A 21,399-nucleotide genomic window follows, 5' to 3' on the forward strand; every position below is an offset into this window, starting at 1 on the left:
TTTTGTTTGTATCAGCATTTTATGGACTATTTTGCCCAAAAGATTTATTCTGTGATCCTCCTCTATGTAAATTGTGGCCCCATTGAACATGTTATTGCTATCTCTGAATCATTTTTGATACACCACTCTTCAGATAATTACACTTATCCATGGTCTTTTGTTCCATATGACTTAGTGTGAACTTCTCATGCATTCTCATTGACATCGACCTTCATACGTGCTATCTTTATGATAAAAGTTGCAATTTGTGTTTGTAACTCTCCCTTGGAGGGTTCCCATTTGGTGTTGCTATAGAAAGTGGTTTTATATATTATTTTTGTATTGCATGATTGTTTTTCCTTGGGAACATGCAGCTTACTATCTTTTCTGTTTTCTGTGAAGTCATTTTGGCTGGACAACCAGGCAAGGAAGGCAGATGTTAAGGAGATGGACGGTGACTTGGTTCCTCTTTACAACCGTGAATATACACTGGGTTCAACTTCAGTTGATGGGTCAAATAATTGTAAAGGGTACAAGCTTTGCTCTTCTTGAACGAGTAAATGTATAAAAATTCACCTGGAGATTATACTGGCATGGTTAAAACAGTTGTTTTTGTAATGCCACGTTGGTTAACTCTTTTTATATTAGGAGCAGAAATTGGATAGTGCTTTGCTGGTGCAGAACTATGTATCTGAGCTTTCTTCTTTTCTGATAAATTTGGTCTTGATCTTTTTTCCCCTCAACATCATTGCAAGCATCATACATAACTAATGATTGTCAGTTGGAATTCTATCATTTAATCTGACTGATGTCTAGATCTTTTGCATATTAAATCAGCTTGTGAAAATGCCATGAGCTACCATCTTAGTCCACCTTCCTGGCTTGGTGACAGGGAGCATACAAATTAGAGTTATTGATTAATGTGCAATCAGTTAAAGTCTTTCATCCATCACCCCTACCGAGCCATTAACTCCTATGTTAAGTAGCCTATTATATCCTTTAGCTTGTCATTTCACCAACCCAATCATGAGAAAATTTTTCATATCTGCTGGTGTGCGTGCGTGCGTGTGTGGGCGTGCGCTTGAAAATGAATCCCGTTAGAAATATACTCCATGAATAAATGTTGTCCTCCTGATGCTCCTCTGTATTGACAATGATAAAAGCAAGAGTTTTTCATCAATAGTGTAAGAGTGGAGGTATTAATTTACATTATACCTTTCTTAAATCAGCTGAGTGCCTTTCATATGACAAGTGCTATCTCTCCTTGTTGTTGTCTTCCACGACGTAACTTCTTCTGCATCCATGCGTCACTCATGCACTTGATTCTACATTTATCCAACCATCATTTTTGTGAAGGTCCCTTATGTAATACTACCATCTTGCTTCAAGAGAGGTCAAACAAGAAATGTAGGAGCATCTTTATCAATTAACATATTTAGCCAACATTTTTTAAAAGATTCGATAACAGCTGTCCATCTTTTTCTCACATGCATCTCATGCACCCCGAAATCGTTTCTATGATGTATATATTCTGTTTTGAATTTTATTTTTTATTATAGGCTTATATGAAGATATCTGTATTCTGTAATTTGCTTTACCTTCAGAGCTTCTGAAGAATTGTTCTAGCTTTGCATGTCTTCTACGAACACCCTCCTTGGAAATTAACTCACATCATATTTGACAAATATCCACAATTTTTTGTATTTATTCACAAGCAGGACTGACACTCTAGAAGCGTCCCGTTGTTTCAATTGTGGTTCATATAGTCACTCGTTGAAGGAGTGCCCAAAGCCTCGAGATAATGCTGCAATCAGCAATGCTCGCAAGCAGCACAACTCCAAACGAAATCCAGCTGCTGGTACTCGTGGACAATCTCGTTACTATCAGAAAGCTCCAGGGAAGTTTGATGATTTGAGAGCAGGAGTCCTTGGGCCTGAAACAAGGGAATGCTTGGGTATTGGGGTAAGCAACAGTTTTAATTTTAACCGGAAGTTTCCATTATAATTTATGTACACAACTGTCTTTCTTTGTTCTTTATTGTTTGTCTGCACGAAACAATTACCCTTATGAAACTATATTTTCTATTCATCAGCCGTATGGTATTCCGTATTGGTCCGAACCGATCGGTACACACCATACCATACCATACCTGAGGAGAATCGGTCGGGTTCAGATTGGATTTTTGAAAAATGGTCCGAACGGGACCAAACTAGTTGGTTCAGTATGGTATCGGCCTGAACCGCCTGATATCGGGCTGTTCGGTTTGGGGCTCTTTTTTTTGTGCTATTGGGTGGGACTTTTTGATTTTTTAATGTTCGATATGGTATGGTACGGTACTATTATTGAGAAAAATATCTCGAGATTCGATCCACAATAAGTCCAGAATAAGGTCCAAGATGATGAACGAAATCCAACGAGCCCAAGAACAGCCCAAACGGAGTTTAGATAGAGGAGATACGTGTGAGAGAAGGTCAAAAATAGATGGTACGATCCACATGCTATCGAAGGGGCGCACGGGCCGGTGCAGGCTGGCAGCATCGCGGGTCAGGTCCAACAACGCGCTGGCATTGGGCTAGCAGCACGCTGCATCGGCCCACGCACGCGGCTCGCGTGTGCGGGCGCCCAGGCCTGCTTGGGATCGCGGTCCATGATGGACCGCGTTCTTTGTTGCGGTTCACAGTCGGGTGCGTGGATCGGAGCACAATCCGACTGCTGATGTTGCTTGCGGTGGAGATATGATGGCTGGAGTCTTTGCACGATCGGACAAGTCAAATGTGTGCCTGTGAGGATCGTGAGGATCCAACGGCCTCAGCTTTGGCACGATTTGACTGCTCTAAAGCAAGCCGATTGTGATCGGACGGCCACGGTGAAATCCGATTTTGATTAGGCGTGATCAGGGCTGATATGTGCGATCGAACGGCTCTAGTTCGAGCCAGTCACGATTGGATGGTCCAGAATGGTTATAGGGTTTGATTTGAGCTCGGTATCCGAGTAAAATATTGTTTTGATGATTTTGGAGTCTATATAGCTTCGATCGACGAGCTGTTTATTGTGTAGGGTAGCTAGTGACGTTTTGATCATGCAGAGAGACTTTAAGAGAGATTTTAGAGAGCTTTTGTAAGGATTTTGGGCAAGATTTGCAATATCGATACCGCACCCCATATCGTTTGTCGGTCGGTATGGTATGGTATGGTACGATATTGTATTGGTCCGTATCGATAATAAAAAAATAAAAAAATTCATCCAATGGCAAAAAAATAAAAAATCAACTTGTATCGATCCTATACCGACCCGTACTAATTCGTACTGGCCCATGTCACATTGTATTGTGCGGTTCGAGCCCGTACCATACCAAACCGATCGGTACGGTTTGGTTCACGTCATTTATCGAAAAATCGATCTGAATCATGTGGATTTCCTATCGATATGGTACGGTACGAGATGTATCGGCCGATTTGGGTCGGTACGGAATACATTGATTTTGGGGCTTCTTGTTAAGAGATCTTTGTACAAGGGTTGAGTACTGAGTTCCTCTTGTATTTGTTTGATTTTTTTTTTTCATAGTGAAGTTTGCACGTCCCATGGAGGTAGGCTTGAGGCCAATCCACGTTACCTTGATTTGTTTGTGGTGTTTTTCTCTCTTTCTTCTTTCTTCCTCCCTCAATAAGTGGTATTAGAGCACAACAATTGATATTAGAGCCTGGCTACCGTGGACAAGTGGTACTAGACGATTCTGATAGAGGTGGTGTTGATCAAGATTAGAGATGGAGAAGACAAGCACAATCAAGATGGAGATCAATCGGTTCGATGGGAAGAGCAATTTCTCTGTGACAAGCGAGAATGAGGGACGTGCTCATCCAGTATGTGTTGATCGATGCTCTCTTGTACAAGAAGTCGGCCACCATGGAGGTAAAGATCTGAGAGCGGCTACAGATGCAGATGGTGACTACCATCCGCTTGTACTTGACGGATAAGGTGGTGATTCATGTACTTGGCTAGATTTCTTCGATGGTACTGTGGTCGAAGCTAGAGTTGTACATGGTGATATCCCTCATCAATACTCTCTTTCTCTGAAGACAGTTCTACCAACTATGGATGGACGAGGGACAGTGTGCAGGAGTATCTCAGTCACTTTCAGAAGATTTTCACTGATCTTCTCAATGTAGGTGAGAAAGTTGAGGAGAAGATCAGGACGTTGGTCTTGCTAGCATCGCTTCCACCTTCGTATGGTCTTTGGTGATCATTCTTCTAATGGGGAAGAGCACTATCAAGATGGACGAAGTCACCGCAGCGATTTTCTAGAATGAGGTTCTCAAGCAGGAGAATCAGGCTTCGAGCTCAGATGGCAGTAACTCAGCTTTGATGGTTTCTGAAGAAGCAGATGGCAGCAGATGGAGCGGCAGAGGATCACGAGGAGAATGATCCAGATCCAGATCCAAAATGAGAGACCACAGCAAGATCAGGTGCTACCGGTGTGATGAGTTGGGACATCGTGTCAGAGATTGTTCTCAACTTAGAGATCGGATGAGGGCTACTGTAGCGATGGTCAGTAGCGAGTCAGAGGATGATGTTCTGTTGATATCTGACGAGGTATCTACTTCTTTCCAGCAGTGGATTTTAGATTCTGCATGCACCTATCATGTATATTGCAAAGAGGTGTTTGACTCTCTAGAGAGCAGTAAGGACACTATTCATCTGTCGGATGGATCGAACTGTGCGATCAGGGGCATCGAGATGGTCAACTGGAGGACACATGATGGTGCAGTGTGAGGAGATTGGGCGAGATCCGATACATATCCGATTTCAGATGAAATTTTATCTCACTGAGTAGACTAGATTCAAACGGCTATAGGTGGATAGCTGGTGGTGGAATCTTGAAGGTTATATGCGGCGATAGGATTATTCTGGAGGAGAAGAAAAGGACGAGAGGGTATTACTATCTGACAGGGAGTCCAGTGCGAGGTGGAGTTTTAGGAGCCAGAGGGAGCTTAGTGCGAGGTGGAGCTCCAGGTGGAGGTGGATTGGGCATGAGACGGGAGACTCAGGAGGATGAGAGGCGACATCGCAGAGTGAAGTTTCTATTACTGTAAGAGACTTCTCTGAGCAGGACTTTGGTTAGAGTGAACAACCCATGACAAAGGCGGGATCGAGCGGCCTGTCTCGACTCTCATGTTTGCCCATCCATAAGATAGCAGACGTGCTTTAAGACGTGGGAGCGAGATGGATCATAGGCTCTCAGAGATAGGTGGAGACCGAACAGTGAGTCAAGATGGAGATTGTTGAGAAAAATACCTTGAGATTTGGTTCATAATAAGTCCAGAATGAGATCCACGATGACGAACGGAATCCAATGAGCTCAAAAACAGCCCAAACAGAGTCCAGACGGAGGAGATATGTGCGAGAGAAGGTCGGGAGCAGATGGTACAGCCCACGGATCGTCGAAGGGGCCCATGGGCCGGTGTAGTCCAGTGGCGGTGCGGGCTAAGCCCGGCAGCGCATTGGGTTGGCCCAGGCACGTGCACAGCCCATGCGTGCGGACGCCCAGGCCCGCCTGGGATCGCAGTCCACCATGGACTGCATGCTTTGTCGCGGCTCGCAGCCGGGTGTGTGGCTGGAGCGATATCTGACGGCTGACGTCGCTTGCGGTGGTGATTTGACAGCTGGAGTCTTTGTGTGATCGGACGAGTCAAATGCGCGTTGTGAGGATCTGATGGCCGCAGTTTGGCGCGATCTGACGGCTCTAGAGCGAGCTGATCGTGATCGGACGGCCATGATGAAATCCGACTTTGATCAGGCATGATCAGGGTTGATATGCACGATTGGACGGCTCTGGTTTGAGCTGGTCATGATCGGATGGTCCAGAAGGGTCTAGGGTTTGATTTGAGCCCGGTATCCGAATAAAACACTATTTTGATGATTCTGCAGTCTATATAGCTTCGATTGACGAGCCATTTGTTGTGTGGGATAGCTGGTGACATCTTGGTCATGCAGAAAAGCTTCAAAAGAGGTTTTAGAGAGCTTTTGTGAGGGTTTTGGGGCTTCTTGTTGAGAGATCTTTGTACAAGGGTTGAGTGGTGAGTTTTTTTTGTATTTGTTTGATTTTTTTCTCTCATAGTGAAGCTTGCACGCCCTGTGGAGGTAGGCTTGAGGCCAATCCATGTTACCTTGATTTGCTTGTGGTGTTTTTCTCTCTTTCTTCTTTCTTCTTCCCTTAACAAGTGGTATTAGAGCACAACAACCGTATCGTACTGGCCAGCAACCAGCACGGGTTCTGATACCGAGTCCGCAAATCTTGATTAGCTGTATTGCATCGAAAGTTTCCTGCATTGGCTGTTATTATGATGCACATAATAACTCAACGGTGCATGCACTTATTACTTAAATAACTTGCACTTCTACACTCTTAGATCTTAAATTACTATTTTCAATAATTATCCAAAAGAAATATAATACAGATGTTGCCCTTTCTATTGATAACTTTTAACATCGCATACATAAATACCTCAAGGGTGTGTTTGGTTGCTGGTCGAATAGTGGATGAGGGAAAAAATTATCAGTTTAACCAGCCAAACACTACCCAGAAAGTGGTGGATAAAGTCATTTCAGTCAAAGGCTCCAAAGGTACTTAACTTGAGCAACTTTATATCATGGGGAGGGTGGAATATACCTAATCCTTTGAAACTCTCTCTCTCTCTCTACTTCTTCACATTTTCCACAACTTAATCTACTAACCTGAAGAATTATAAGTTACAATAAAATATTTGCTTGGAAATTTTCAACTAATAATCCAAAGACGTGTAAGGCTCCAAATGGTACTTATTTTTGTTTGGAAATTTTCAACTAATGATTTTGGGCTACAATAAAATATTTTCAAATTAAGTAAGCCTTAATTTCAAACTAGTTGGTGTTAGCTATATGAATCTTTTCCTCTATTCTACTTTTCTTAGGGCCATACTTTTTGAAGGATGTAGCGATATCAAATTCTTCCTTACCATCTCATTCCATGTGATTTCGATTTACATCTACCTCTTTTTCTCTCGTACCTATATCAAATCATTCCTTTGTATTGGTGCATCTTTCAGCCTACATTGCACATTCCTAAACCATCTAAATCATCCTTCTTTTAGTTTGTTCTGAATTGTTGCTGCCTCTACCTTTTTTATGGATGATTGCATTTCTTATTTTACTTTTCTCGTATTACCACACATCTATCTGAACATTCATATCTCAGTTAAACTCATCTTGTGCACATGTTGTTTTCTAACTGTCCAACATTTTGTGCCATAAAATATAGCTGGTTGTATGGTTGTCATATAACATTTTTTATTCAACTTGGTAGATATCCTACAATTACATAATATCCTAGTTGTATTTCTCTATTTTAACAACCTGCTTAATCCTATAGGTAACATCCTCATCGATCTCCTATTCCTTATAAATAATCTATCCTAAATATCAAAAATGATTACTCTTAGGAACTTCATCATCCTCATTTTTCATTCCACTGCCATTGTATGTATCCTTAATGACATTAATATATTTGATGAGAACTCCTTTCTTTTCGAACACTTACCATAGCCATAGGACTTATCTAGGGATTTTATCATATTTGTCTAAATCAATAAAAATTATATGAAGATTTTGTCTTTTTCTCTAATTTTTTTCATTAACCTCCAAAGGAGAAAAATAGCTTTCATTGTTGATCTTCTTGGCATAACGTCAGATTGGTTCTTTGATATTTGTATGTCATACGTCAATCTATGCTCAATCACTCTCTCCCAAACTTTTATTTTATGGCTCATGAGCTTGATATGATAAAAATAGAACAATTTTGAATAAATCTTTATTCTTATAAATTGGTTCTACATTGCCCTGTCCTCCATTCATTAGTCATTTTCTTGGTTTTTAAAATCCTATGAAACAAATTAGTTAATTATGTTATTTCTGCTTCATCTAAACACTTTCAAAAGTCCATAAGGATTCCATCATGTCTGATCGCTTTTCCTATTTTCATGTTTTTCATAGCCTTTTTACCTTAATTACTCTAATTTTACATATATACTTAATATGTCTATCCTCAATGGGAGTAGTAAGGCATCTTAAATCATTTATATGATTTTCATTGAATAACTAATCAAAATAACTGCTCCATATTTCTTTGATCTCATCTTTTTTAATCAAAACATTTTAAATTTCATCTTTGATGCATTTAACCTGAGTCAAGTACCTAGTTTTTCTTTTCTTCCTTGCAATCTTGTAGATATCTTTCTCTCCATCCTTGGATTTAGCTTGCAATATAACTCTTCATACATTTTGAATCTACTCTCTTGTACTGCAATCTTAACTTCCTCCTTAACCGTATTCTGGCTTTCACACACTTCTCTATTCGTGCTTTTGGTAGTTTTCTATAACTTTCTTTAAGCTTGAACTTCTAATTGTACTTTCTAATTCCACTGTCAAGTTTCATTACCAGATGGCTCTTTTTCCTGCAATTCTTCTTAAATAATGTAGCTACTTTCTTAATACTTTTAGTCATCTTTTCCGCATGGTATTGATTTTTCCATCTAGATTATTTTACTGCCTTGAACATTCTATTCTTAAAATCCATTTGTTTCTATTGTAAATGCCACCAATCTGGTCCTCAAGTTTCTATTTTCATTTTCTAATGTATACATCCAAAACCACCAATCTGTATTAAGTAGTCAAACTCTTATCCGGTATAATCATACAATCTTTAAAGCTTGATTTGTCTCTGTAGTAAGGACTGGTGTTATGCCCATTTTTAAAAGTTAACGAGTGAGAGCCCTTTTAGAGAAAACGTTAGCAAATATTAGGTTATATGCTTTCATGGACTCCAAATTGGCATTTCCTTTCTCATTTCTATCTATGCACCCTTTCAAAATCTATATGTATTTTTTCATGTGCTCATTTAAATCTCCTTCAATAAGTATCTTTTCTCCATGAAGAATCTCTTGAATTGATCCATTCATGTCCTTTCAAAAGTGTTTCTTTGTAGTATTATCCCATTCTACTTAGGAGCAAAAGTACTAATGATATTAATAAACTCCTCTCCTAACACTAGTTTTATTAAAATTATTCTATCTCCTACTCTCTTAATGTCTACAGTCTTATCTTTTAAACTTTTATCCATAATAATTTCTACTCAATTTTTGTCTCTATCTTTCCAAGTATACCAAAGTTTATAACCCATTTTATCAACTTCCTTTGCCTTTTCTCCTATCCACTCAGTGTTTCTTGCAGGCAAGCTATGTTAATATTCATCCTAGCCATAGTATCTATTAACTGCATCAATTTTCTTGGCAATGATTCAATATTCTAAGTTGCTAAATGTATCTTACTTTCTTGAACTAACTTCTTTACCCACATTCATCCATTAAAGCATGAGAACCTTGCCTACTTCCCACTTGTTGGGTGTTCCTTTTTGTCCAGTGGAAGGGCGCGTCCTTGCTTGAGTTGTGCAAATTTGCATGCGTGCTACCTGTGTCTAAAGCTGGAAAGAGAATAAGGGTTGGTAACGTGGGTCCTGATATCTTGCGCTTTGTGGGCTTTCACTCTTAGGGTACCACCTTCTAAGAGGAGGAGGTGGTAGCCTAGGCTAACAGCTAGGGTCTTAAGGGTAGACCGAGATCAAGCAAGATAAATAATGTAAATGCATAGTAAAGATAAAGATAAATGAAATGATGGTTATTTGATTTGCCAATGGTCCCTTTCTAGAATTACATAGATACATCACATTGTAAATCATCTAGTAATTGTTCGCTTCTAATTCCGACTCCTGTCCGCATTTGATCTCCACTTTTTTGATGGTTTTAGTAGTTGGAGCTAACTGCTATTTGCTCTTCGTGTTCTAATAATTGCTAAGCCCTGTACCGTATCACAACCCCTCTGCCAAGCTAGTGGGCAAATCCGTGCAGGTCATCATAGCTGCTCAACCTCTAGCTCAATGAACCCTTACTCGGTCTATGCCTTCAGTGGCTTCTAGGCCTATCTTGACCGATATTTTCCCATTTAGCTTGTCAAGCATCATGTATACTTATGTTGGGCTGCTCAACTACTTGGTCTGCTCCTTGTGTGGAACTCAGTGATGTCAAGACTTTGGCTTCTGAGCATCCTGCTTGGGTACTTAGCTCGAGACCCCCTTCGCCTTCGCTTTGTCCTGGTGCTGCCATGTGGCCATGTTCATGTTCATCCTCGGATATCAACATGGGTTAGGATGTAGTGTAAACAATGCCTCCTATATTGAATCTTCGTTGATCAGAAGGGTGATGGAATGTAGTGAACACCACATGCATATTTTATTGGATGTCGGTGCTCTTATATGGAAGATTCCATAAAAAGTTGCTTGAGTTTGATAAGCCATTTTCGGTTGAAACTTTTGCTTCGGACTAAGACCTTGACAGGCTGAGCGCTTGACCTGTTGGTGGATTGCTTTTTATTGGCATTGGAAATACACTGCATTTTGGAAGTGTAACATTTCACAATTTAATGAATTCTCCACTTATTTAATGTATTCCCTTTTTGCAAAGTCTTTATGTGTGAAAAAACTTTCAATCAAAAATGGTTTCGTGGTCTGGCATTTCGGTCATGGATGCGAGAGTAGCCAGAACATCTATGAAGCGATTGTTTCAAATAAGTGTCTTTTAGGATACCCTCAATCTCTGAAGGTTTCTTTACCTCTGTTTACTGTACCAACCAATTTGTCTCCCCTTCTGTAAAGGATTGACTGTATGTCTTCACGATACAACTTCCATAGATCAGGTTACTTCTTGAGATATTGCAATCAGTTAGAATCCTCCTAGGGTATGAGTTGGTATAGAATCCTTCTAGGGTATGACTTGATATGGTGCAGGGCTTTTTTATAAAGTCTTATAAGATCTTCTACCTTTGTCTCTCTCAATAGCTTCCATCCTTTGAAGCTCCTATGTTTTCACCAAACTTCTGCGACCTGGCTTCTCTTTGCACCAAGATGAGTTAGGATCTCAATGCGCTTCAGAGGCAAGATCAGCCTGTTTTTTCTGGGGTTTTGCGATCTATAGACCTTGAGGTATTGATTCGAGATTCGTTCGATCTCTTATAGGAAGGCAGCTGAGCTATCACATGCGACTGAAGTTTGATGGTTTTCGGCCTACTTGTCGAAGGACCACACTTGTGATCTTTATGGAAGACCGGTCAACCTCTCACTCGTTCATTGCTCCCTAGTAAATCTGATGAAAGAGGCTGACATGTTGACATCCCAGGTAGATGAATTGGAGCTCTAGGTTTGTTTCCTTGGATGAAGAGGTCAAACCTATTATAGATGCATTTTAGGTAGCTCAGGACAAAATCTATGCCCAAGAGGACCTGATTGTATCCCTAGAGGAATAGCTGAACAAGGCCTGCCAGCAACTAAAATTGTTTGTGGATGAACAAGCTGTTGGAGAATAGTAGTGGGGAGAAATTCAAAACCATCGATGAAGCCACAAATACCTGTATGAATGCAAATCTAAGCTCCCCGGTCTGCTCTTTGTGTAGATAAGTCCGAGAAAATATCTGAGCAACTTCAAGATGAGTAGGATAGGGTGATGAGTATTGTAAAAAGTCCGAGTCACTTTTATCTTCACAGAAATGTAGCCAACACTAGGTACTTGTTACTTGTATTGGTCTTTTATGCCGAAACCTCAAATAATGGAATTTACTTGTATTGTGCATTTTATTCATAATCCTGCTTCTGGACTGAGCTTAGAACTCCCCATTTTAGTCCTTCCATGGACATTTGGAGAGTATGAGAAGCCATGTCATTCGTAGTTAATGTGAGGGAATCTTGATAGACCAAATAACCAACTTTCAAGTCACACAAGACCTTTTCCATTGGATACTAATGCAAGGTTGCTCGTGGCATATGAATCTAATGTGCATGATAGCCAAAGAGGGAATGGTGGGATCCATTGATGTGTTTGTGCCCCAGCACGTTTGATGGGAAAGGCTGTATTATAGAGAGATAGAATTGTTGTTCCTCATTCGTTACTGCTAGGGGATGACCGGCTCCAATAGTAGGGACTTATGTCGACGTGATTCCATTGATATTTCTTTTGATAATCATCCACAGATCAGGATGGCCCAAGCCTACTTAGCACTTCATGTTGGCTTGGTTTTGACCAAAGCATTGACGACTATCTATTAGGTCCGACCTAATCTTGCTTTCACTTGTAGGATAACTTTCTCTTTGCCTTAGTTTGTAAATCTTGAGGACACTTTAGGTTATTCTTCAACCTAGACATTCTTATAGGCTATAAGTATTTGAAAATCAGATTTCTTGAGGATCCTAATACTCTCATATCATAAAAATTGATGGCTGATTTGTATGCCATAGGGGTATAATTGGCCAGGTTGACCATTGGATGCATTGGAACATGTGTGGTCCATATGCTAGCCTATGATAACACCAAAGCATTGACGACTATCTATTAGGTCCGACCTAATCTTGCTTTCACTTGTAGGATAACTTTCTCTTTGCCTTAGTTTGTAAATCTTGAGGACTCTTTAGGTTATTCTTCAACCTAGACATTCTTATAAGCTATAAGTCATTGAAAATCAGATTTCTTGAGGATCCTAATACTCTCATATCGTAAAAATTGATGGCTGATTTATATGCCAAAAGGGTATAATTGGCCAGGTTGACCATTGGATGCATTGGAACATGATGTGGTGCAGATGCTAGCCTATGATAATGGAAACAAGCCTCTTGACCTACTGTGCCCTCAAGGTGGAGGATGTCTTCTGTTGTTCCATACATAGCTTTGACATGGTGGCCACTTGACCTTCAATAGCCTTCGGTAACTCTCGTTAGCTCTCATCCATATAAAACTTGAACTATGGGACCATATCTTGCCAAAGACCAGCCAACAGATGAATCAATTCTGCCTGAGGAACATGGGTTTTGAAGCGAAGTTCCCGAAGAGGAGAAGAGTTGGTCTAATTGCCAAGAACTTCAATTCCTTGCTGAGCCGGAGGAACTTGTTTGGTCGGCCTAGCCTGGGAACTCTGAGGTTCTTCATTAGCATGATGAAATGGACTTTCCTGATATTCCTGACAACTGAGCATCGTTTCTCTATTATGGAGACATCTCGATAGCTACCAGAATGTGCTAGAAAAGATGTGTTGGCCGTTCCTTTCCGTCAAGTGGAAGGGCATGTGTGTTCTTACATGTAGTCGTGGCACCAGTGTCCAAAATCAGAAAGAGGATAAGGGTTGGTACCGTGGTTCTTGATGCCTTGAGCTTCCAGGAGACTAAGATAAAGAAAGGTAAATAAAGCAACCGAAATAAATGTAGATGAAAAGCAAAAATGAAGCTGAATGAAATGATAGGTGTTTGATTGGCCAGAAGTCTCTTCCCATAATTACATCTCGGTGTTCATACATCATATTGTAAACAGTCTGGTAACCACCTTTTTCTAATTTCAACATCTGTCTACGTTTGGTGTCCACTTCTTTGATGGTTTTAGTAACTGGAGCTAACTGTTCTCCACTCTCCATGTTTTGATAATTGTTATGCTCTATATCATATCACAACCGCTCTGCTAGGCTGATTGGCAGATCCACATAAGTCATTGTACTTGCTCAACCTCAAGCTCAATATACCCTTGGTCCATGCTTTTATCAGTTATTTGGCCTATCTTTGTTGATGTTTCTCCCATGCAGCCTATCAAGTGACATACACTTATACTGGGCTGCTCCTCAGCTACTTGATCTGCTCCTTGGGTGGAAATCAGGGATGTCAAAGCTTCAGCCTCTAAGCACCCATATTGGGTACTTGGTTCGAGACCTTCGTCTTTACTTTGTCCAAGTGCCTCCAAATGGCCAGGTACATGTTCATCGGCAAATGTTAGTATCAGTTAGGATGTGATGTAAACCCTACCATATCCAGACATCGATGCGACTCATCGTTTCTAGGGAGTGTCCTAGTTAACCCTTGATCACCCTTCACTGTACCTAGGGTCCAATGCAATGCATTGCTAGTAGGAATTAGGAAATGCTCCAATAGTTTTCTTACATGGATTCATGTTCATAAGATGTGGCTATAGTTCTACACTGGTTGTCAACCTACCACAATCCTCTATTGGGGCATGATACTGGCTATATACAAAACATAGATGGAGTTAAAGTTATAACAAAACATTATTTTAAAACTATATATATTTTGTGCATTTTGTATTTTTTGAAAAATAAAGGCCATATTTCAATCATGCTGATAAATTGTGAAATAAACAGGGTCCTTTGAAAATTTCATTTGTTGTTATAACAAAAGTGATGGTCATTGTTTGCTAATTCAGCTAGTATCTGTGCACATTTGGAGTAAGATGGTTTATGGCTATCGAAATTTACCATTATAATAAAAGATTAATAATAGTGAATAAATAATGATGTTATTTGCTTGAGTCACTATTCATTCAGTGGCAAATGTTTTTCAATGAGATAATTTTTTTTGATAAATAATTAATCGAGATATTCACAGCCTAATGTTTTAGACCATATCTTTTTCCTAAGGTTCCATGTCTTAATTCTTCAAATTCAAAAAGCATTAGGAAAAACACTATCAAAAACTTTCTCCCTCCAGAAGTTACTCTCCAACTCCATATCGGAAAATTCTTATAAAGAATCACTAAAAGTCTAGAAAAAAGGGGAAAAAGTCTCCCAAAAGTCCTTGGATTGCCTCCTTTAGAAGTTTCTCACAGCCATGAGATCTATTGGACTGCCTTCTTCTGCCTGCTGCCAGTAGGAATTGGAACACCAGAGCTCAATAGTGCTGGCCAGGGAGTTGTAGATTTTTACAAATGACAAGTGATTATATCTAGTTGGCAAGTGCGAGGTGCTGCAACTTGCCTTGCAGTTTTTTTGTCCATGGGTTACATTTTTGCAACTTGGCCTTAAACTGCAGCCTGACTTGCTGCAGATCAGGGAGATGCAGTAAATTAAATAATTGAAATTCTAATTTGTTGCATCTGAACTTGCAGGAAGAGTCTAAATGTGGGCAAATAATTTGGCTCTGAAAGTAGTTCTTTATTTTACTTCACAAGTTTTCATATTCCACTTGTTTTAATTGAACCATGAACATATGATGTATTATTTTTTCATATGTGAAGGAACTGGATCAAAAGAATAATGACATTTTGGACTCATGTATATGGAAAAGGTCTACAAGAAGGCTTGCTTCTGAAAATGGCAATTAAAGCCATTAACGTCCTTGTTTTCTTAAACTCTCTGCCTATGTTACATTTATCATTAATAGGATAGTATGAAGTTGAAGTATATTCAAGTGAGCTTGCCTAAAACTTGGTTTTCAATGAGAAGTTAGATAAGTAGAACACATGGGGTTTGCTCATGATTGTGCTTCCAGTATTTGTTTTATACCTTGTTCTTATAAGCCAGTAGTCAATCGATTGTCAAAATCATGGATTTCATTTCCTTTATATGTGTACATGCACATCTATCATGGTTGTGTGGGTGAGTAAAGCAAGAACTCTTTTGAGCATACTTTGCCCCAGTGGAAATCAATGAAAACCATCCCAATATGAAATTCTACATTATTGATCATGATCTATGACTTTTACATTTGCTAGAAACCAAAAAATTATGTATTTTTTGGGCCTTTTACCTATTCTTTTTGGGAGGGTTATCATTGATTTCCATTTGGGGCCAAATACTTTAAAAACGTTCTAGTTTTATGCTCTCTATCTTTCTTGCATACAGGAACACATATTGTTGGAAAATAATGTGGTTTAAAAAAAATTTGATGTCTAAATGAAATTCTTGAATTTATATTCCAACACCAAAAGCTTTGCACTTATATAAAATGTGCCCTTTTGTATGATGTTTCTTTTGAATGAAATTTGCCGATCTAATTATACTTTGGTTTTTTAAAGAGATAAGAAAAGGGGTGGAGCACAAGAATTTGCCAGTATAGAAAGATTTCTAGTTCAAAAATTTCCACAAATTGAAAAAAAAATTCACATCCTATTTGAATTTCTTTCCTCATCTACTTGTTTCCCACCTTCAAATGGTGAAACATTGGCTTAAAAGCCAGCAAAATGCAGTCATGAGCGGTATGACATGGCAGTGCCACCACTTGAGTCTGGTTGACTTTTGGCGAAGCCAGCTTAATCCACCTCAAATCAGGCTGTACCACCTGGTTTGGTATCAAGTTGGACTGTTCAACCCCAGTTCACAAAAAGATGCAGCATATTGGGTATCCCTGTATTGATCCCTGGCTGATACAGGGTCAGTATGCTTAGTTTCTGGAACCTTGGTTGGTGTTATACATTCATATGCTTACTATAATTGTAAATGAACTAAAGATATTTAGAACTTTTTACAAGACTTGTAATTTGATATCCTAGCTTGGTAACTTGGACTACATAATGCAGAAACTCCATTTTTGTTAGATTTCTTAAGGAAGCCGACTTATGGATTCGCTGAGCTACTAATTCAAGTTGTGTAATTTTATTTCCATATTTGTTGATTTAATGGTAGTATTCCTTCTTGTTTTGTAATGTATGTGCATGATTCCATGCAGGAATATGATCCACCCCCTTGGTTACACAGAATGCGTGAAATGGGATATCCACCAGGATACCTGGGTATGTCAAGCTCAATTATAGTTTATTCCTTGTAACATTGCAATTCGACTATCTACTTCTGAATGCTTGTACCACAACCTTTTGCCTGCTCAACAACCTTATGCTTTCCAGCAGGATAAATCTTTGCACTTCATGGCCACTTAATATTCATAGATTTGGTTATTGAGTGAATGGTATTGGTGAAGCACTAAACTTAAATATTACCAAACCAGCATAGATGTAATAAAGGCAATAAAAGCTATCTAGGCGGGTTAAGATTTGTGGCTGTTCAGCTAAGATACACTTGTTTACGCTTATTGTAATGCTAGATGCATTTGTATGAGTGCTGCAATTGTTTATGGTTGTTTCAATTTAGTTCCACGTGGATAAAGATGATCAAATGCACTAGCTTACTAGTTTTAGAGTTGATCCATCATCTTGCAAATCTTCAATCATGATTAGCATGTTTGAAACCTTCTTCACTGCTGACACAGAGGCGTCGTAACTTTTGATTTTATGTAATCAGGTTTCTCAATCCCAATTATGCACCTCTTCTTATGGATCTTAAAGCATGTTAGTGACTTATCTCATATAGATGCCATGCTCATCATTTATACTCATCTAGTTCTTGAACCACTTAGTTTTTCCATTCTAAGATCAAAGATGAACTGGTTTGAATGCTCAAAGCCCTTTCTTTTTTTAGGGTAAGGAATTAGGCCAAAGGCCCAATATTTGATGCCCTTATATGTTGAAGACTTATCATTTGTGAACTAGATTTTTGGAAGTGCTTTGATGCATACCATGTATAAATTTTATTGCAGCCACATTGGAGCAAGCTTCCCCCATTAAATGTAATGTGCAGCTCTCAACCGTCAATCATGTTCCTGACTATCAACTAATACATTAACTGACCTCCTTAGCATTAACAATGTCAATTAAATCATTCACTGGGTCTAGATCAAAGAATTATTTTTAACTGAATTTGAGGAGAGATTAATTTATCTGGATTAATTGCAAGATGATTAATTAGCCAGAGTTTAAAGCAGTGGCTGTTATAACAATATAACAGCCATCATGGATTTTGTGGAAGATTTTCATTGCATTACATACACAACAGGTATTCAGATAATAGCCTTTAAATAATTATTAGAAATGAATAACATTGTCAGTTATTGTTTTCTTCTTTTTATAACCATGAATTTCTGTTATGATAGTGGCTATTTTGTTCCAAAAACAACCTATCTAAGTTTTACTGGTTGACTGTTATTGTTTTATTCCTTTGGTAACCATGAATTACTGTTATAATAGCCACTATTTGGTTCCAAACCTAAGTTTTTCTGGGAAAATAACAACAATTATTTCAATTGTAAGGGAAAGCCATTGTTTTGGATTTAGTCTAGTATTGGAGGATATTGGTGTTGTTGAATAACTATTGTTACTTTTATTATGTAAATGCGACTATTTTGGGATGTTGGATTAATAATGAGCATCAATTAAATACCTCCTATTTACATGTATAACATAAGGAGGGCCTCCAAACCACTGTAACAAACATTACTTGGGATCATGCTTTATACTTATTGTCACTCATGTTATTGTCTGCATGTTCTATCTTTATCATATAATTATTTAGAAATAAGCTTGTCAGATGCTTTGGAGAATCTCATGCAAAAACAGTCCAACGTTGAGAAGTAGCAATCGTTTTCTTATTTTTTGTCTTATAAACCAAGTTGCATTTTCATGCTTTATTTGTCTGTGCTTTTTTTTCTTAATAATAGTGGTACTTACATATGTTATCACCATGTTTGAGAGAATCAATATTTATTTTACCCTTCACATGGAGCATTGCATGTTCCTCTCTTATGCTCATCACCTAGTTTCTGGAACAGCTTTTCCCTGCATGATTCTTAAGCCTTGGACCCTACTTTCATACTATAACTGATTTGCACCAGAACTGAATTGAACTGGTTTATGAAGAAAATATATTAACATCACATAGTAGGGGATCACAGCATTTTTCCTTAGACCCCACTTGCCTCCCATTTGTATCCTCTCCTAACCAATCTTACCAAGCCATTTAAATCTATGTTTGCAATCACCTCTTGTTATTGCTTTGGTAAATAACCTAGCAAGTTTATCCTCTCTTCTCCAATGCCAACATAACATCCACCACGCCCCAAACAATCAAACTCAGGTTCTCATAATCACTAGAACTATCATTTTTGACAACTGGTAGAGATAATTCTTAAGGTTGGCTGAGAAAAAAGAACTAAAATTTGGTAACCAACCAGCCTGAGCCTGGTTGACATCCCTCTCCACATGGTGGAGATGTCCAGGGTTCAAACCCTTATTGTGACATCCCACTGTAATTCTGAAAAAAGAACGAAAGTTTGCTACCTGCTTAGCTTTCTTAGTTCTCTTATTTTTTGTGGAATTCTAATGGCAGCATATGTTAGCATGAGTGGAACCGGGCAGCTGTTATTGGAATTGATGAGATGGGCCCATCTACTTTCCTGTCTTAAACTCATACACGCAGCTGCAGCACATACACCGAAAGTATCATTTGTTTGTTCTGTTCAAAGTGGGTTGAACCGACACAGTCAAGTCCTGCTGGATTGAACTGTGTTAACTATTGGTTCAATGACCATGATTATGAGCTTATCCTGGGTTTAACAAAGGAGTAACCTTTTACTCTGCCTTCCCTCAAATGAAGAAGAATAAGAAGAAGAAGAAGAAACTTTTACTCTGTCAGTCTGTTAGCTTCAGGTTGGCCAAGAAGGCACCTCATGCCAATGACCAAAAGAAACTCAGAGATTTAGAGCTTCCTGTTATTTAGCATATATCTAGCAACCAGACACGTTATAAATGGAAGTTGTTATATGCATATTTCTCACTGGTAAATTTTGACAACTTTGCAGATGTCATAGAAGATGAAGACCAGCCCTCTGGAATCACGATATATGCTGATGAGAAGATACAGGAAGACTATGAGGATGGAGAACTTCCAGAGAGGGGTGAGCCAGAACCACCAGAGAGAAAGATGACTGTGGAGTTCCCGGGAATAAATGCACCCATCCCCGAGAATGCTGATTACAGGCGTTGGGCCACTCCACCCACTGGTTATTCAGGCTCTATGTCATTCAAGAGTCGCTCACACACTCGATCAAGTCGGTTGTCAGAATCCCATAGGGGGCACTATCATGATCAGAGGTGGTCCACTGACCAGCGAGATGATGGACCACCTGGCTCAAAACATGGGCTCCCTTCCTCCATGGCTGGTTACTCACCGAGGTATAGTCCTTATGACCAAAATCCAATACCGAGAAGCCCAAGCCAGGGGAGGTCCATCTCGGAGAGCGGGTGGTGGAGCCCCTTGCCATTTGAAAGCTCACCCGCACAAAGTCCCCATAGCCAACACGCATACTCAGCTCAGCAATCGCCTCAGTATCATAGCTCAAGACTCGAGCACCGGAAGCAAGAGAGCACATTCGGAATGAGCCCAGACATGTCACAAGGGAGAGACAGGCATGACCGCCGACGTCACCACAGGCGATGAAGTGACATTAATTATGACATTTGTATTTTGACCAGCAGCAGATTGATTTGGATTCCAATGACACAGGACGATGCAGGAAATGTGTATCATATCTATTTCCCCATTGATTTGCAAGTTGAACCATGCAGGGATCTCTCCTGAGAAAAAGCTGAACTAAACATGTTTACAAGTGGGCATAACCCACGTTCTGGTGGATCTTTTGTATGGAGTGGTTTATACCATATGCAGGGGGTTTCACTTCTGACATCCGTTGGTAGCTTTAGCATCTTTCTGCTCAAGCTTTTATGATCGTGGAGATGTACAGTGACAAATTATTAGTTGCTCTGAATAACCGTGGTTGTATTTTTCTACCTATTTTTTCCGCTTTCAGAATAAATATTGTTTGTGCAGTTCGCAAGATTCTAAACGTGGACGCCTCCGAATTTTCGGTTGTTCTTAAATGTTCTATCAATTATGGCGATTGCAAGGCAGCAAACGTGTACTGGTCGTTTGGTGTCACCTCAACCATGGAGACTCAAACCCTCGTTGAAATGGAGTCCTCTCTTGCTCCTCTGTTTATCTGAATACATGCGTGCTTTCTTTTCTACCATCGATTCTTGCTTTGAGTGGCCGCTCGACTTTTTCTAGGAAAAGGGAGACGGTTAGACTTCAGGGTTGGAAAGTTGGCGGCGGAACCTCAAGCTCTGTTGGGACTATTATCTGGTCGGCTAGGATTTGGATTTGGTTGCTCGATTTGCCTTTAGAATTGTATAAAGAGGATGAGATTTTGAAGTTTGTGATAGTGGCGGAGATGCTACCATTCTTGGATGAGTGAATTGAGACCTAGGATTCGCTCGGGTTGCATGTTCAACTTGATAGTACCAACAGAATTTGCCCAATCGCCAAGGTGCAATTGAATTATGGTCTAATTAAGCAAGAATTCATCTAGGATGACATGCCAGGGACAGATGGAGAGCGCCTAGTGTGACTGTGTAGCCGCATTACTCTCCGTGCCTCTTTTTGGGTCTTTCGTCGAACCAGTGTTGGGTGATGTGCGAGTGTTTTCTGATGGTCGAGAAGGAAAAGGATTCGAGCAGTAGTAGCCATCCTGTCGTCGGAATCGGGCATGGAGGGAGAGTCCTGGGCTCGAGTGATGCAAGGCCTATCATGGCAACCTTATTGGATGGAGCATAAAGTCTCGTCGGAGGAAGTAGAACAACTCCAACGTTATTTCATGAAGGTATTGCAGTTCCCGAGAACAATGATGGAGGA

The 21,399-nt window shown here is 39.7% G+C and overlaps 1 protein-coding gene across 2 annotated transcripts in view; it reads left to right on the top strand.

The window, feature by feature from the left end:
* The window catches only part of LOC105042440 (uncharacterized), a 43,189-nt gene extending 22,687 nt beyond the window's left edge, over positions 1 to 20,502 (top strand). The window contains exons 7-10 of one of the 2 annotated variants that reach the window (XM_010919657.2): positions 382 to 509; positions 1,698 to 1,941; positions 16,550 to 16,613; positions 19,511 to 20,502. In XM_010919657.2, coding sequence (XP_010917959.1) covers positions 382 to 509; positions 1,698 to 1,941; positions 16,550 to 16,613; positions 19,511 to 20,148 — 1,074 coding nt within the window. In that variant the 3' untranslated portion in view covers positions 20,149 to 20,502. The remainder of the gene's footprint in view (positions 1 to 381; positions 510 to 1,697; positions 1,942 to 16,549; positions 16,614 to 19,510) is intronic. The other variant, XM_010919658.3, reaches the window with a different exon arrangement.
* Positions 20,503 to 21,399: the final 897 nt, after the last annotated feature.

This window comes from Elaeis guineensis, chromosome 3 (assembly GCF_000442705.2).
Source record: "Elaeis guineensis isolate ETL-2024a chromosome 3, EG11, whole genome shotgun sequence".
Lineage (NCBI taxonomy): Eukaryota > Viridiplantae > Streptophyta > Magnoliopsida > Arecales > Arecaceae > Elaeis > Elaeis guineensis.